The sequence below is a fragment of the Dendroctonus ponderosae genome, unplaced genomic scaffold (assembly GCF_020466585.1).
Source record: "Dendroctonus ponderosae isolate FM_Combo_2020 unplaced genomic scaffold, Dpon_F_20191213v2 Dpon_F_20191213_9, whole genome shotgun sequence".
NCBI classification, from domain to species: Eukaryota; Metazoa; Arthropoda; class Insecta; order Coleoptera; family Curculionidae; genus Dendroctonus; species Dendroctonus ponderosae.
This window is the reverse complement of record NW_026019116.1, coordinates 5,794,309-5,809,294: the sequence shown is the minus strand read 5'-3', so window position 1 is coordinate 5,809,294 and position 14,986 is coordinate 5,794,309. Positions and strand designations below refer to the sequence as shown.

The following is a 14,986-nucleotide window of genomic DNA, read 5'->3' as shown; positions in this document are numbered from 1 at the left end:
AGTTCACATGTACCGTTTTCTATTTTGATTTTCATTTCTTAGAATTATTTGTGTTCTGTTTTATATTTTTTGAGTGGAAATATAAAGTTTCTTGAGAAAATGAACTTTGATTTAAATCGTGATTTTTTTCCAAAAAAGTCAGGTGATTTAAATTTAACCACTCACCTGACTAGAAGTTCCACAGTGCTGCTTCTGGGGTCAATTTCCCCGTTTTGAGGAGGCGATTCCACTGTGATAGTGATGTGCCCTTGGGCTATGCCCTCATAGCTAGCGCCCTCCAGCGAGACTGAGAGACTAACCCCTAGCCAGCCTGACCACGGCCACAATTCCTCCGAGTAGGCCACCGAAACCTCCAAAAAATGCCCTAGAAAACGCGAAGCTCATTTTTTCCAAATCAATCAAACACGCAGCCAATCACCTTGCTGAGGCGTGTAGGGGTGCCAAGTGGGCTTGCCCACAATCCGCCCAGTTACGCCCATCCCATTCAGGATGGTCACGTTGACGATTAAGGGCACCGCGCCATAATACAAGGGCTGCGTGCAGTACGGCCACATATACGGACATTCGCTCAGGTCAATGTAGCTGGGGCTCAAGCTGGCCTGCAAACCGTCTCGTTCACCCCACTTGAACCAACCTCAATTAATCGCAAGCAACTACCTGAGGCTTGTAGCTGTTCAAAATGTGATGGGCCTTGACCAAGTCCAACTTCCCATGCCCCTGCTCGAACATGTTCGCGCCAGGAAGTCGGCGCGCCGATGCCATCAAGGCCTGCTTAATGCTGGCAGGGTTGATGATGTCTTCGCCTCTATGCAGCACGCCGCTGGCCAGAAGCGTTATCGCCCCTAAAACGCTCCAAACTATCCAAAAAACTCAAATAGTCAACGGGCGAACTTTACCGGCCACCACCGGAGACGCCACACTTGTCCCCGACAGCGTTCTGCAGCCGCCCTTAATATGCGAGCCCTTAACTGCCGACCCGAAGGTGACAATGTCGGGCTTCACTCGGCCGTAGCCTTGCGGCAACTCCCATGTCGTCATTCCTCTGGAGGAAAACTTCGCGATTTGGTCCTCAAAATTGATGCCGCCCACCCCGATCACATCCATCTGGTCGGCCGGGTTGTTCAACGTGCCGTAAAGGGGCCCATCATTACCAATTGCTGACACCATTATCACCTAGTGGAAGAATTTAAGCTTTAATTACTCCCTATGTTCCCCATCCGAGCTCATATTAACGCTTTCCGGAATAGCTTCCAATTATTGAATCATCGACTGACCTTATTGGCGGTCAACTCCCACACCTTATCAACAAAGGGATGATCCTTGAAGTCGGGACCGCCGATGCTCAAGTTGAGCACATTCATCTTCTTCATAATGGCATAGTTGAAGGCGTCCAGAAACCACGAAGTGTAGGAAACCTGCCGAAACCAGTTCCATTTCCCAAAATACTGCATCGACAACCGCTCAACCCACCTGGTTGTTGGTGAAAACTCGGAAAATGTACAGCTCAGAGTCGGGGGCGAAGCCCAAACACTCCTTGGACGAGGCAATCACTCCGGCCACAAAAGTTCCATGCCCTAAACCGTCATCAAAGGTCTTTTCATTGGTCCAGTTGGTTCGTTCCTTGATTTTTCTGAAGTGCGGATGGCTTTTGGAGAGTCCCGTGTCGAAAATGGCCACTTTGATACCTGAAACAGTCCCGCTAGTAACGCCGGTTGCTCCTGCGGTTTCACTGGGCAGGCCTACCTTTGCCGGTGATACCCATTGCCCATAAAGTGCCCGCCTGCAAGACGCTGGTAATTTGCTTGGGGACGGCTCTGAGTAGTTTCCTGGAAGTGTGATGTCTGGCGCCGTTTTGCCAAAGTTTCTCCTTAGAATTAGTGTTGGTGCCCCTCTCGTTTGCGCTCAGAAACTTTAGAGTGCGCGACACCATTCGCTGAGCAGTCACTCTCTTAATAGCCGGATGGTCGTTTAGGGCCTTCAAGCCTGCTACAGAGACTCTCCTTAACGTATATTCGCAATAGAAGGATTTTCTCTGCCTTAGAGACTAAAGCCGGGTTGAGATGTCCTACCTTGTAAACTTTCCGTGTCTTCCAGCACAATCACATCAAAATCACTAGGAAAATCACTTGCCGGGTTCTCACGGTCGACAATTTTCCACCGCTTCAACCCCGTGTTGTTCAGGGCGGTTTCAATGTAGGTGGCTCGCGCCTGGCTCTTGTAATAGCCATTGAACATGACAATGTACTCATTTTCCACGATTTTCGACGTGTAGTCAACGTCCACATGTTCCACCGTCAAGTTGCAACAAAGCGGCGACTCGAGAATCGCTTCGCCCGGCTTGGGGGGGCCCTCCTTATTGTTCGCATAGTTTTGGGTGTTGGTCGAAAGTACTTGCAAACACAGCGCCAGACTCAGGAGCACCACTCGCAAGCCGCGCATTTTCAGACGGAGCTCGATCGTTTCCACTTCTTTTTACGCCTAATCATCATTCAAACGGGGGCACATCGGAGCGCAGTTAAGAAAACATTGGATTTCAAATGGCAATGACCTTATTTACAGAGTTTGAGGTTAAATAGCATTGAAATGTCAGTGCTCAGCATCCATCAAACAAACAATGTCACCAACAGACAAAACCTAAAGACAGTAGCTGTGGAGTTAACCTGCCTGGGTGCCTGGCTTAACCTAATTTCTCTGTCAACAACAGCTCTTCCGAGGCGAGGATCTAATAGCTGTTTCTAAAAGGGCCCCAGAATGATAAATCTGAGCAAGCGGCTGCCTTTTAGGGGCATTGAGAAGCAACTGACAGTAGCCTATTCCTCTGCCCCCAAAGAGCAACATGGTAATCAGCACTTCTTCACAGACAAACACCTTTTCACCTAATATGTAACATTTTTAGACGAGTTCAAGGCGCTGAATTTGTACAAAGTTAAAGGAGCGGAAACACCCCGAAGGATACCCAGGAAAACACCAGTTTTCGCCCCCAGGACGACTCAAATGGCAGTGGATCAGGACTGGGGCAGCGTGTGGCCCGGCCCCCGCTCCTTTCACCCGGCCTCTGTACCCCTACCGGTCAGGCAGGGCTTCACTGAGAAGGGGGCTCCGATCCCCGACAAATACGCCAATGCTGAACTGATGAAAATCCCCAACTTCCTCCACTTAACGCCGCCAGTCATTAAGCGGCAGTGTGAGGCTTTGAAGAAGTTCTGCACGCCGTGGCCTGCGGCCCTGGACAGTGCCGAGAAAATTCAGCAGCATTTCCCGCTGGAAATCACCAGCAGCGACTACTGCCACAGCAGCCCCTCGATTAGGGATCCGATGGCGAGAATAGTTACGTTGCGGTTCAAATTGAGCAGCCTCCATTTGGAAAGCAGAGCAAAAGACAAGTTTCTAAGGTGGCAGCGCCTAGGCAACTGACCAGGGGTTAGATACAAATATTTCTCGTTACAGATTGGTAGGGGACAAATATGTTAAAGACACTGATACAGTCACAATAGTTACTGATCGATGCCCTTTGAGGAAACAGAACCTGGACTATGCGATGTATCTACTCACAGCTTTGTATCATGAATCTAAGGTAAGGGGCAATTGCAGTGCGAAACCTCGTTCTTCTTTATCACTATGCGAGCCATTTCTTTCTCAAACAAAGAAAGCTCCCGGTGGGCCAAATGTTAGCTTGTAGCTAAAAGGGGTAATTTCTGCAGAAAGTGGAGCCGTGGGAAGAGCTGAAATCTGAAGCCGACATGGAAACCTATATATGGGAGAACAATGCATCCAAACAAGCAGTTGAGAAAATATTTGGCGTCGCAGCCGAGCAAGTTCCGAACATCAAACAGTACTCACAAGCGGTCACTGACTATATGAATGAAGGTAGGAAGTCAACTCATGGGAAGTTCTACAAAACTAGTTTTGTCATTTTTAGGTGAAAACGATTACACCATATCAAAGTACGGCTTGAGCGTTAGAGATCTTCTCAACCTACCCCAACCAATCAGTTAATTAGTTTTGGTAAGGTTCATTTAGGACTGTCTTCTCAAACACGCCAAATTTCCACAATATCTAGCGTTCTATTGATAATAAACAATATGGCATTTCTACTCTAGTAAGTGCCTAATGCGGTCGTTTTCAGCCAAGTCCACAGCCAAACTCCCTTCGCTATCCCTAACAGAACAGTCGACCTTGTAGTCCAACAGCAGTTGCACACAGCCGAGATTTCCACAGCTGGATGCGTAGTGCAACGCCGTTTGCCCTTCGGAGTCCTAAAGTATTCCCCCGTAAATAAAAATTTACGGAGAAACTCTAGACGTACCTGCAAATTCACCTGGCAGCCGCCTTTGAGCAGCAGTTCCAAGATCCGTGAATCCCCAATATCCGCTGCATAGTGGATGAGGCCTAAACCATTGCTGTCCAATCGGTTTATGTTGGAGGGATTGTGCTTCAGGTAGGCTGCTACTTGGTCCAAGTCGCCGCTCCGGATGTGGTCGCTTATGGTGGCTGCTGAAGAATTCGCCTCGGGAATTGGAGCTGAAACGGCCACCTGAGGAACATTGCGAGCATCAGTTTCCTGAAAACGGCCACACATAGCCAGCTACTGCCTACCCAGCTTGGGGCCTTGCTGGAAGTGCCATCCAAAGAAAAATCCGGGCAGGTGGCTAAAGTGAGCTGAATGTAGCCCTCCATTGCCTGGGCCTTGTCCAGATCGCCCAGCATCTTCCAGGCCTGCCACTTGGACTGGCCCTTCAGGTCGTACCAGCCGGGCTTGGGGATGCTGCAAGGCCCTTCAACGCTTTGCTTGTAGAAGCCGTAGAGCCTCAGCAGCGTGCGATTGTCCAGGCTGGCTACAACTGTCTGAACGTGCTTTAGGCACTTGCCGAATTTCCTCGCTAGTAGAGTTTCGTTGGCTTCCACCACATCAATGCCTATCTCTTTTAGGTCGCTAAAGTCGTCCTCAGGTGAGCTTGCCATATTTACAACTATACTACTACTACTACTACTACTACGAATGCTGGGGTTTTGTGATTATCCACTGATATTGTCTTGATTGGCCGGAGCGACTTTCAGAGCGCTCCCTTCCAACTTGTGCTCGGTCACACTCTGAGCGTCGTCAAAGCCCTGCCTGTTACCGAAACTAACAAAACCGTACTTTTTCGACAAGCCTGTGCTTTTATCGAACACCACCGTTGATAGATTAACGGGGCCGAATTTGCTGAAGTACTGGCGCAATTCGCTGTGGCTCACTGTCCACGGGAGGTTGCTCACATACAGTTTGTGAAACTTGCCCTGAAAACCTCAACTTTTAATCCACATACAGTCGCTACTCGCAAGCTAGATCCACTTACAGCATTACTTGCCATTTCAGGCCTTTGAATCGATTTCCAGCAGATGAATGGTATGGCCAGCAAAAATATCGCTCACTTCCACGCCGCTGTGAGCCCCCAAGTTGCTCAGATCGTGCACTTTTGCCCTGAGCTTCCACTTGTTTAGCAAATGCTCGATCGTCCAATCGGTGCTGCGCTCTTGATAGGTGCAGAAGAACTTTGCGCCACTATTCTGATTCAGAATATACGATACTGTTACTAGAATGTCTTCGAAAATGGCCGGATCGAAGAAACAGTCGGAACCTGCAAGAAGCACAGGGTGATCAGTCAACACGCCTCACTGTCGGCTAGGAGGATTAGTGGGGCTCCCTCCGAACAAACACCTAGATTGGAAGCCTGAAGTACCTAAAATGATGTCGACTGGGCCGATGCAGTCCAAGTTGCTGAGAAAAAGACCCCAGGTGAGTCCCAGAACTCGCACTTGCTCGTCGACAACCAGCTGATTGAGTTGGCACGAGCGTCTGGTATGAGCGAGGCTCTTGGGAAGGGTTGCAGACTCGGTAAATGTGACGTGAGAACCGCACTTTGCCGCTAAGATGCCGGGAAGGGCTGTGCCTGAACCCAATTCCAAAACTCGCTTGCCCGGCAACTCGGAACGGTTTTCCCACAGAAACCAGGCGAGAACAGGGGCACAAGGCCACGTATAAAACGAGTAACTAGCTTGAAGGAGCTGAAATCATGAAGTGACAATGCAATGAGTTCAATTTAAACCAGACCCGGGATAAACGGACCACAAAGAAATCTACAATTAAGATAAGCTACTGTCTCATTAGTGAAGAGTTTCGGAGAAATCGGTCCTCAACCTTTACAACGCCCCAAGCTAGTATTTTCGGATGCAATTAGTCAGTTATCAGTTTAGGTACCTCAGGAATGTATATGTCCAACTTTTCAGTCTTATTACGGTCGTCACTGAAAACGAACTTTTTGACTTGTTCGATGGGACTTTCGGACATTGCACCCCACTATCTCCTATGTGGAAGTCAAGTGCACAATCATTACCTAGCTGGAGAAGCCCCTTTTCTACAATGACAACCACACGCTTCTCAAAAACTAGCACATAACCTAACACCACAGATCACAGAGGTTACTACTTGTCTTCATCTATGGTTACTCACAGATCACAGAGGTTAATGACAGTGTCGGTCTAAACAAAAATTCAGAAAATTCACTTCAGTCACACAGACAGAGCGCGCTTGTTTCCTTTTTAGTTCGAGATATTAGACGTTAACCCCGCCTATTTCTTGATTCCAAATACATTATTTCGGTTTTAAAGGATAATTCCCGAAAACTCGTAGTTAAAAATAGGGATTTTTAGTTGATAAGAATCCAACACTACCCAGGGAATCAGAACAATGGGTGTCTTCGTGAATATTTTTTACACCGCCAGCCGCAGGGCAAACAAAACAAAGAAGCCAAACTAACCTAATTTTCTGAATCCGCCATCAGCTGATGAGTCAGTCAGTGGTGTTGTATCGTTGTCAGTTTATCTTTATTGTAGATATTTTACGTTCAAAACTTGTTTGTGATATACCACTTGTTAATCAACGTGCATGTCAGGTAATGTGGCCGCTCACTAGCTCCTCAGACTGTCAACTTTGGCAAATCCAATCAAAATGACTGGGGCGAAGCTCTTTCGTATTCACACGCCTAGACTTGGGGGTGTTTTAGTGATCCCGGGACAATAAACAATGTCGCAATCCCGATATGGAAGAGGCGCCCCTGGTGGTTCGTTCACTGGGTCGAGCCCCAAATCCCATTCAAAAGGAGTAGCAGCCAGCTGCCCAGGCCAGAACCAGCCGTGCCCCAATACATCAAAACACAAGAACTGTTGCAGCGACATTCGAATAGTGCTCACTCTCACTGAGCCTGAAGAAGCGTTCGTTGCAGAGCTGAAGAATATGTATCGGTTGCGTAAGCTCTAAGAAGACAAAAGGGGCTGCGCTCTTTTTCTCATCGCTCGTTGTTTGCAGTGAAGAAAAGCCCCCCAGTAGTCTCCAAACTAGGGAACTACTTCAACCAGTGTTCCAACCCGTACGAGAGTTTCTTGAAGATTCTCTACAACAGCCAGGAGTTCTACAACGCCAACAAAAAGTCGTTGCCGCTGCTTCTAATCGAAGAATTCGGCAGTTTCGCCACGATCAACCGGAACAAAATAGCCCATCTGTTAACGGGCAAACTGAAGATCGATGCTTTCAAAATCATCACCAAACAGAACGTCCAGTCTGTCACCAAAATGATCATTGATATCTTCGAAATGGTTCAGGATGGCGCTCTTTTTGTTGACAACATCCAGTGTTTGATCCAGAAGAAACAGTACAAAGAGGTACAGTTTCAGGACTGACGACTTGATGATTTCGACGTTTCGTGTCGTCTTCCAGGCCTGCCAGTACGCAGCCATGCTCTCTTTACACGACAAGTTCTCAACGGAGGAGTTCCTAGTGCCCCTCATATTCCAAGACAAGTTGCATTTCGTCGACGAGTTCCTCCATGGAAGCCCGAGCCACCAAAGGGCCTTGATCCAGTTTCTGGACTCCGTCCTGGACCATAATTCGGTGCGAGACGCTATGGGACAATACATCGCGTAAGCTACTTGAAACTGACAAATTGACCACATCTAAGGAAGCTTTTTCAGGGATCGCCACATTCCGCAGGTGAAGTACGACAAGATCCACGGCAAGCCCTGGAAGCGGCTGATTGTGCGCTTCACCAAAATGTTCAAAATACCTGCTGACTTAACGCCCAACCTCAACAGAAGACGTAACGAGGGGGCTTTGCAGTTCCTACTCCATAAGCGGTTTATCGAGAACAGTTTCGGTAGGGAAATGAGGGTGGGTTGAAGACCCGCGCTGTGAGTGAATTGGGCGTTGCAGGCGACGAAAGCTGGAAAGAGATGGTGCAAGAGGCCGTGGGCGACAACGAGGACCTTCAAAGGGAACTGGTTGTTAGAGTGGCGCAGTATGGGGAGTTTGCCGAGGCGCTTCGTTGGGCGCACTTCTACAGCGTGGACCGCAAAGACTGGCCGTACGGCGTCCGGATGTTTGATGACAACAGGTATTGGTTGCTTATCACTTTTGAAGCTAGTTTTGCAATTTGATACATACATATAAACGTTTGATCTAAATGTTTCCGCGGCAATTTCCCTGGTTTAAACTTAGGGCACTTACCCAAATGCTGTCATTCCGTTGCTAGATCCTCGAAGGATTCGGGGTACTAAATCAGGCTCTTTTTTAGCCTAGAATGCATACGCACCACACTAAAATCATATTGGATGTTACCAGAAACACTGTTTACATCTGGACTGTCACTTGCGGCCGGAATCGACTAGTCGGGCACTATCGGCAAAGATCGTTTGCGACCGAACATTTCATCCGATCCCTTCCGTCTAACCTCAAATCGGTTGACTTTTCAAAACCCGATTTTGTTCGGAAAAACGCACGCCCGACTGTAATTTTTGTACAGAACTAAAGCTGAAAGTCTTCCGATTCGAAAAAACCCCAAATATCTGCGGGATTTTTGGATTGAGATCGTTTTTTCGCGTTTTCCCAAGGACGGTGTACGCAATTTGTCAAACAGTCACTGACCCAGACCAAACTGACGCTGCTGTCCAGGGTTGCCAGGTCCGAAAATCGAGTTTCGGTAGATAAGCTCGACACTTCGGTAGAAAATCGGTAGACTCATTTTTCTTTCATTATTAAAGGCTCCATAAAATCGCGCGTTTTTCAAATTTTTTAAACTCACAGGAATATGTACTAAAATAAACATGAGTCAGTAAAGAAGTAAAGATGAAATTGTACTCGTTTTTAGCTTATTTATCAACTTAGTTTTCATTAGATTAACCCATGATACAATGAATACACGAATACATGAATGTATTCATTGTATCATGAGTTTAACCTGTGAAAATATCCGTTCAACTTGGCTGATGAGTGAGGTAGAATAAGCAGGTCACAAATAAAATTGGAAACACGCATGCATCAGCTCCATATTTCAATATTGGTACTTGGCTCCAAAACTCTTCAATATTTTTTTTTATTTCTTCAACATTTCGCAACAGTCGTCATTCTGTGTCCAGACCTTGTAATTCACTATCAGTTATTAAATTTGGAAATCTCATTGCAACATCAGAAATATATTGTAGGGAACCTGATTTCACGATTGCAGGATCCATAAAACATAATTTTATCATATTTATGATCTATACATATGGCGGGCTTGATTGATTTTGTGTTTGAAAATGAACTAAAATACGAGGTGTGCTAAAATAAAATGTCTGCTATTACCAACGTACTTTGATCATGAATGGAAATATGTTATTATGAATCATTATGAATTTTTTTCAACTTTTATTTGTGACTTTTCGGTAGAAATCTGCCTGGTATAGGTAGATCGGTAGGTTCCTTGACAAATCGGTAGATCTACCGAAAAATCGGTAGACCTGGCATCTCTGCTGCTGTCGCTGTTTGAATCCGAAACAGCAACAATTGGTGGTATTGTGGTCGCACTTACTCACTCATATATTTAATTCGACAAAATATCAAAAATAATAAAAGCAATGCGATTATTGTAATTTAGGGATCCTCATTCGAGGCAGCCGCCGCCGGCCGACGACTGGGACGAGCCAAACGCAGCCCTAAGCAAAACCCAATGCCATCAGTACCCGCTACCGTTTAACACAGTCCTCTTAGTGGACGATCCGCGGAAGTTCGAGTCCTTTCTCGACGTGGGACTACAGGCAAGAAAACCCCCTGTTCCAGGCTGGCTCGGCTTATTAAACTAGTTTCTGCACAGGATGTGGATATTGTAGGGATCGACTGCGAATGGAAGCCGAGCTTCGGGGGTAAGACGAGCGAACTAGCCCTGCTCCAAATCGCTACAAGGCGCTCCGTTTATGTGCTCGACATTGTCACGCTGGGCGACAAGGCGCCCCATTTGTGGATGGAGTTGGGGAAATTCCTGTTCAACAATTGTGATATTTTAAAATTAGGTCAGTCATTGATGGTGAAAAGCTCTTGCTTGCTGACTAAGACGCTTCTCTGTTAGGTTTTAGTCTATCCAGTGATATCAGCATGATCAGGCACGCGTTACCCAATTTGAACTTCAGTACCAAACACATGGGATTCCTGGACTTGTGCATGCTCTGGAAACAACTGGAAAAGTACCCCAAAGTGCGCCTGCCCTTTGACGGTAACTAGCCTCCACTTAACTACTGTTAATCTTATTGAAAGGCTCTTTCTAGTGAAAACGGGCGGGCCCAGCTTGAGTACGCTGGTCCATAACTGTCTCGGCCATCCGCTCGACAAATCCGAGCAATTCTCCAATTGGGAGAAACGGCCATTGCGCGAATCGCAAATCTACTACGCCAGCCTGGACGCGTTTTGCTTGATCCAGGTAACCGGCCGTTGAACGTGTGTGGATCGCAACTGTTTAACTGATCTTTCCCTAGGCGTATGACGTTCTTAAACGATGTTTCGAGGAAGCCAATTGCCCGTTTGACGACTTGTGCTACAGCTTGATCCAGCACGATAAATCGCCAAGGAAAAAGCCGAGACGCGCCTTGAACCGAAGCGGGCAGGCTGAGAGCGACCCGCCTCAGCCCCCCAGTCCCCAAACGAGTTCTGTTCAGGTTGACTCCACCAGTCTGGTGCAGCGCGGTCTTTAACTAATAAAACATTCGATTTGGACAGGCACACGAAGTGAAAATGGTCTGCGACTCGATGCTACAGGGCTTGGGCAGAAGCCTGAGACGATGCGGTATCGACACTGTCATTTTGGAGAATAATCAGAGCCCTGATGAGTGCGTAAAACACGCCGTGGTCGACAATAGGTACATTTTGACGAGGAAGAAAGGATTTCGCGTGGTAAGACCGATGATGATGATCAAGGCTTTTGGGCCCCACTAATTACGATTTGAAGTTGATCAAGTGCGTAACGGCCGGCCAATGTTTGCGAGTGACGTCCGACCACCCCGATGAACAACTCGATGAGGTTCTGAACTTCTACAAAATAGTTGTGACGAAGAACCACGCATTCACTCGGTGTATGGTAAGTTGGTCGTGCAGCTCCCGACCCGAACCAACAGCAAATTATCAATTTCAGGCTTGTAATGGCAACAAGGTTATCACAGTGCCACAGGACACAATAAAGGCGCTACACAGTGCAGCGACGCCCCGTAAATACGCGCCCCCCTGCGACGACGAGGAGGAAGCCACTGGATTCACCAGCGATGAAGACTTTGACGACTACGAAGTGGGCTGCTATCGGCCCACAAAACCAGCCGAAAGCAAACAGTTGGCGTTTTGTGAGGCCTCTGCGACCAACTCGCACCCTTTGGCAACTTCCACTGTTTCAGACACGGACAATCGGGTGGATTTGGGACTTTGCCAGACCAAACTGGGGGTGCAAATTAAGGTGAACTCGCTTCCGTTAACAGTTATGAACACCCATGAGGTGTTCTACATTTGCGAAGAGTGTGGAGAGGTCTACTACGGCGGCTCCCATTTCGAACGCATACTCACTAGAAGGCTTCGGGAGACTGTGCAGTAAACTGTTGATTTTTAATACAAACTTTTTGGCGCAAAACGTCCGCAGTTGTTTCAATTCGTCGGCGTGGAGCGGGATGGGGAGCAGGATCCTACGTGCTAAATGCAGCTCGACTGATTGCTTACAACTTTAATCGCTCAACATTCTAACAACTAATATCACCCAGGTGTTGACTTTGTCTTTTGGCATGCCGCTTCTGAACGAAATCGTGCACTTTGATCTGTTGTGCGATAGACAGTTAACTAATTAATCACTAGAAAGCTTGATAGACCTTCCAACGACGCTTAATTTCAGGCAAACTACCTCCATGAAATGTTTTGAAACGCACCGGCCTCAACAATGTGGAGTTTTGGAAAAAACAAGAGAGCAGCCTCGTTCGCGCAAACTAATTTGCGCAAATTCCTCACCCACAAACCTACTAATCTACTGTGTTATTGTCCAAAGCGACCAGGCCAACAGGCCATTATTATTGGATTTCTTGGACGTACTGTCGATCACATCGGCTCCGAAGCCGTTGATTACTTAAGTATTGAGCAACGCAACAAACGTTAGAGTAGAAAATTGTACCTGCGGACTGATTAAGCGTCTTCGGGCTCCAGAAGGTGTTGCGCCTCGATATAATTCTGGAACGTTTGCGGAAACCGCTTATTCAACGCGGCAGTGGTTGTGATGTTCTGTTGCCGCTTGATCAGCATCAGCGTAAAAACAACCGTCAGAATCACTAGGATTAAAACCAGCAACACTCCACCTACTAAAAAACAAACAGCAATTGAATCCGACTGTAGTCTGAATAGTCTGAAGCGACTTACCGCTGATCATCACGATGGTTCCAACGCGAAACCTGCCGGGCATCGGCTGCAAAACCAGCTGAGTTGGAATAATCGAACCGTTGTTGGCAGGTGCAGGCAGATCGAGAATGGCGCAGAATAAATAGAATAGATCCACCGTATGGAAGGGCTCCACTTTGGTATGTTGCCGGATTTGAGGCCCCACAGCCATGAAGAACGGGTGCATCTGAGTCTCCGTGTAATCATATCCATGCACCCCGAATTCCGAACTGTTGGTCACTGAAATCCAAAAGTTTTCGCCTTTCCTGGATTAAATTTTCCCGGAACTTACAAGTGAAGTTGTACTTTTCAGCAAACCGTGGGGCGGCCCTAATGAGGTCATCTAGAGCATAGCCAACGTCCGCTAGTACCAGTATAGGGGGCGACCGCGAATTGTTCTTGTAGTGCCACCTTTCCAGGTACTCGGACTTGTTGTAGACCCCAAAGTGGCCGTTTCGCCTAGAAGCTGCCTTCAGGCCGCTGTAAATCTCCTGCTCATGTCCTGGACAATTGAATAGCCGTTTAAGCCTGGCACCTAATCACTTTGCTCATCCTCACCTTGATGGGGCGTGATCTGGATGGCAGGGCTGGCGCCAGCCCATTCATAGGTCCCATTCTGCATATACTGGGTGATGTTGATGAAGCGAGGCGGCGTCACTGCGGTCATTCCATGATCACTCACATGGATCACGTTCACCAAATCGCTCAACCCATGGGCGTGCAGTTGTTCCTAAAATGTCCATTGCAGCAACTAGACTATCTACAGGTACGTATACCTACGTGCAAGTACCCGGTGATATTGTCCAGTTTATGAACTTGGGTGCGCACAACTTCGGAGTTGGGTCCAAAGGCATGTCCATGCGTGTCCGGTTCCTCAAAGTAGAGCATCACCAGATTGGCAGGCCTGAACGGATCCAGAATCCAGCTGATGGCCTGAAAATGGCACGTTTCAGCCTGCGTCTCTGGCCTGGTCGGGGATTAGCTTACATGATCCACCCGTTTTTGCCAGTCGTATCCAGCCTCGAAGGGCAGCGTCCAGGTGATGGTCTTGTTCTGGTAGGGAAAGTTGCTGCCCGGCCACATGACTGCTCCTGAATGCCTACCCTCACCCAAGTCCTCATTCAGCCTCTGGAAAGAGCAAAAGAATCCAGAATTTTTCGAACTTTTTGACTCGTCGGAAGTCAGGAAAAAAACTAAAAACCTTCCACTGTGCCTGAGTGACCAAGATCGTGCCCGAAAGGCCAAATCGCTGATTTATACAGAATAAATCAAGCCAAACTTCCAATTCCTTACAATTCCTCAGTTGTAAGTAGCTTCACCATTTGATTCAACCCAAAGCCCGCTCGCACAAACAATCAATGAGACGTAGCAACAAGTATGAAGCATCACTAACACCTTGGGGGACTTAAAGCTACCAAGCTGCGTTCCCGAACTTCAAACTAGTTTTACTTTCAAGACACCAATAATGCAAAACTCACAAAGCCCCACTTACCCAAATGGGCTTAACGTCGTCATTGTAGTGGTACATTTCAAATCCCATGCCCACCACATTTTTCAAGGCGGAATCATAGAAGGAGTTGCCAATCACTCCATGCACCTCCGTGTACAATCCGGTGGAAATGGAGTGATGATTGGGAAAAGTTTTAGTTGGGAACACGTTGATCAAGTACTCGGCGTATACCCCCTGAGCACGGACCTGCTCCATGTGGGGCAGCCGCTGTTCGAAAAAATCGTACCTGAACGCATCGTAAGACACCACAACCAGAATGGGGTGATTGGAGAGGGCATGGGCACAACTGATGCAAACACAACACAGCAGGGCTGCACTTGGCCACATTGCTGGCGCTGCTCTTTGGAAAGGGGGCCCCTTTTGCAATGTTTACTCCCCGAGCTGTCAGTGAAGGAATCAATTGACAAGCAAGCGTGATTGGCTGCAAGGTTTTGATGCCAAAACCACAGATGACAGAGGTTATCTCTGTGATCCGTGGCGAATACTTATGCCTAGATGGCGCACGGTGTTTAGCGCCATATTTTCTATATATCTTCGCAAAACTTCTTTGGACAAAAGAAATATATTTCCTGAAAGCTTGAACTCACTACAGGGGCGGATCCAGGGGGGAGGGGTTATGTAGAAAAAATACAGTCTTGGCTATGAAATTAGAAAAATTATCGTCGTTTTGTGCAAGGGTGGCGTAAGACTATTGCAAAATTTCATGTTTTCCGTCCCGTTTTGCATGTTTCTCG

The 14,986-nt window shown here is 47.5% G+C and overlaps 6 protein-coding genes across 11 annotated transcripts in view; 2 read left to right on the top strand and 4 right to left on the bottom strand.

Moving 5' to 3' along the window:
• The window catches only part of LOC109542269 (membrane-bound transcription factor site-1 protease), a 6,494-nt gene extending 3,921 nt beyond the window's left edge, over nt 1-2,573 (bottom strand). For 2 of the 3 annotated variants that reach the window (XM_019911420.2, XM_019911418.2), the window contains exons 1-8: nt 2,070-2,573; nt 1,744-1,986; nt 1,471-1,685; nt 1,275-1,415; nt 897-1,173; nt 658-842; nt 419-599; nt 166-364 (exon numbers count right to left, since the gene is read on the bottom strand). In XM_019911420.2, the coding sequence (XP_019766979.1) occupies nt 166-364; nt 419-599; nt 658-842; nt 897-1,173; nt 1,275-1,415; nt 1,471-1,685; nt 1,744-1,986; nt 2,070-2,439 (1,811 nt within the window). In that variant the 5' untranslated portion in view covers nt 2,440-2,573. The remainder of the gene's footprint in view (nt 1-165; nt 365-418; nt 600-657; nt 843-896; nt 1,174-1,274; nt 1,416-1,470; nt 1,686-1,743; nt 1,987-2,069) is intronic. The other variant, XM_019911419.2, reaches the window with a different exon arrangement.
• Nucleotides 2,574-2,639: 66 nt separating this feature from the next.
• LOC109542282 (28S ribosomal protein S35, mitochondrial) lies at nt 2,640-4,099 on the top strand. The gene is made up of 5 exons (XM_019911441.2): nt 2,640-2,839; nt 2,897-3,392; nt 3,448-3,574; nt 3,702-3,867; nt 3,920-4,099. Exons 1-5 carry the CDS (start codon nt 2,752-2,754, stop codon nt 3,994-3,996), a joined length of 954 nt encoding a protein of 317 aa, XP_019767000.2. The 5' UTR covers nt 2,640-2,751; the 3' UTR covers nt 3,997-4,099.
• LOC125502411 (acyl-CoA-binding domain-containing protein 6-like) lies at nt 4,045-5,123 on the bottom strand. Of its 2 annotated transcripts, XM_048669834.1 has the most exons (3): nt 4,597-5,123; nt 4,307-4,534; nt 4,045-4,256 (listed from the first exon to the last, which is right to left on the bottom strand). In XM_048669834.1, the coding sequence occupies exons 1-3, from the start codon at nt 4,960-4,962 to the stop codon at nt 4,092-4,094; spliced, it is 759 nt and encodes a 252-aa protein (XP_048525791.1). In that variant the 5' UTR covers nt 4,963-5,123; the 3' UTR covers nt 4,045-4,091. The 2 variants fall into 2 exon arrangements, with proteins under 2 accessions (XP_048525791.1, XP_048525789.1); XM_048669832.1 differs by having other exon boundaries at nt 4,045-4,534.
• On the bottom strand, nt 5,030-6,474 carry LOC125505640 (histone-arginine methyltransferase METTL23-like). Of its 2 annotated transcripts, XM_048669835.1 has the most exons (4): nt 6,239-6,471; nt 5,721-6,045; nt 5,337-5,618; nt 5,030-5,277 (listed from the first exon to the last, which is right to left on the bottom strand). In XM_048669835.1, exons 1-3 carry the CDS (start codon nt 6,326-6,328, stop codon nt 5,353-5,355), a joined length of 681 nt encoding a protein of 226 aa, XP_048525792.1. In that variant the 5' UTR covers nt 6,329-6,471; the 3' UTR covers nt 5,030-5,277; nt 5,337-5,352. The 2 variants fall into 2 exon arrangements, 1 of the variants encoding a protein (XP_048525792.1); XR_007282309.1 differs by lacking the exons at nt 5,030-5,277; nt 5,721-6,045 and having other exon boundaries at nt 5,518-5,618; nt 6,375-6,474.
• A 338-nt stretch (nt 6,475-6,812) lies between these two features.
• LOC125505639 (exonuclease mut-7 homolog) lies at nt 6,813-11,958 on the top strand. Of its 2 annotated transcripts, XM_048669827.1 has the most exons (15): nt 6,813-6,932; nt 7,044-7,286; nt 7,346-7,698; nt 7,754-7,956; nt 8,008-8,189; nt 8,246-8,426; nt 9,948-10,107; nt 10,164-10,359; nt 10,416-10,559; nt 10,612-10,763; nt 10,819-10,998; nt 11,060-11,233; nt 11,289-11,417; nt 11,472-11,673; nt 11,725-11,958. In XM_048669827.1, the coding sequence occupies exons 2-15, from the start codon at nt 7,064-7,066 to the stop codon at nt 11,916-11,918; spliced, it is 2,673 nt and encodes an 890-aa protein (XP_048525784.1). In that variant the 5' UTR covers nt 6,813-6,932; nt 7,044-7,063; the 3' UTR covers nt 11,919-11,958. The 2 variants fall into 2 exon arrangements, with proteins under 2 accessions (XP_048525784.1, XP_048525783.1); XM_048669826.1 differs by having other exon boundaries at nt 11,472-11,958.
• Nucleotides 11,959-12,029: 71 nt separating this feature from the next.
• LOC109542276 (bis(5'-adenosyl)-triphosphatase enpp4) lies at nt 12,030-14,668 on the bottom strand. Its single transcript, XM_019911432.2, has 7 exons — nt 14,235-14,668; nt 13,730-13,870; nt 13,523-13,675; nt 13,301-13,472; nt 13,035-13,244; nt 12,725-12,982; nt 12,030-12,666 (listed from the first exon to the last, which is right to left on the bottom strand). Exons 1-7 carry the CDS (start codon nt 14,577-14,579, stop codon nt 12,494-12,496), a joined length of 1,452 nt encoding a protein of 483 aa, XP_019766991.2. The 5' UTR covers nt 14,580-14,668; the 3' UTR covers nt 12,030-12,493.
• Nucleotides 14,669-14,986: the final 318 nt, after the last annotated feature.

What these genes read in the sequence shown, in the direction of transcription:
- LOC109542282 (XM_019911441.2), top strand. Translation starts at nt 2,752, where the DNA reads ATGATAAATCTGAGCAAGCGGCTGCCTTTTAGGGGCATTGAGAAGCAA. An exon ending in GCAAAAGACAAGTTTCTAAG is followed by an intron (nt 3,393 to 3,447) that starts GTGGCAGCGCCT and finishes TTCTCGTTACAG; the next exon opens with ATTGGTAGGGGACAAATATG. An exon ending in CTTTGTATCATGAATCTAAG is followed by an intron (nt 3,575 to 3,701) that starts GTAAGGGGCAAT and finishes TAATTTCTGCAG; the next exon opens with AAAGTGGAGCCGTGGGAAGA.
- LOC125502411 (XM_048669832.1), bottom strand. Translation starts at nt 4,962, where the DNA reads ATGGCAAGCTCACCTGAGGACGACTTTAGCGACCTAAAAGAGATAGGC. An exon ending in CCAGCAAGGCCCCAAGCTGG is followed by an intron (nt 4,535 to 4,596) that starts GTAGGCAGTAGC and finishes AATGTTCCTCAG; the next exon opens with GTGGCCGTTTCAGCTCCAAT.
- LOC125505640 (XM_048669835.1), bottom strand. Translation starts at nt 6,328, where the DNA reads ATGTCCGAAAGTCCCATCGAACAAGTCAAAAAGTTCGTTTTCAGTGAC. An exon ending in TGGACATATACATTCCTGAG is followed by an intron (nt 6,046 to 6,238) that starts GTACCTAAACTG and finishes TCATGATTTCAG; the next exon opens with CTCCTTCAAGCTAGTTACTC. An exon ending in CCCAGTCGACATCATTTTAG is followed by an intron (nt 5,619 to 5,720) that starts GTACTTCAGGCT and finishes TGCTTCTTGCAG; the next exon opens with GTTCCGACTGTTTCTTCGAT.
- LOC125505639 (XM_048669826.1), top strand. Translation starts at nt 7,064, where the DNA reads ATGTCGCAATCCCGATATGGAAGAGGCGCCCCTGGTGGTTCGTTCACT. An exon ending in CGGATGTTTGATGACAACAG is followed by an intron (nt 8,427 to 9,947) that starts GTATTGGTTGCT and finishes ATTGTAATTTAG; the next exon opens with GGATCCTCATTCGAGGCAGC. An exon ending in ACGCATTCACTCGGTGTATG is followed by an intron (nt 11,418 to 11,471) that starts GTAAGTTGGTCG and finishes TATCAATTTCAG; the next exon opens with GCTTGTAATGGCAACAAGGT.
- LOC109542276 (XM_019911432.2), bottom strand. Translation starts at nt 14,579, where the DNA reads ATGTGGCCAAGTGCAGCCCTGCTGTGTTGTGTTTGCATCAGTTGTGCC. An exon ending in CCAGATCACGCCCCATCAAG is followed by an intron (nt 13,245 to 13,300) that starts GTGAGGATGAGC and finishes TCAATTGTCCAG; the next exon opens with GACATGAGCAGGAGATTTAC. An exon ending in TGAAAAGTACAACTTCACTT is followed by an intron (nt 12,983 to 13,034) that starts GTAAGTTCCGGG and finishes TTTGGATTTCAG; the next exon opens with TGACCAACAGTTCGGAATTC.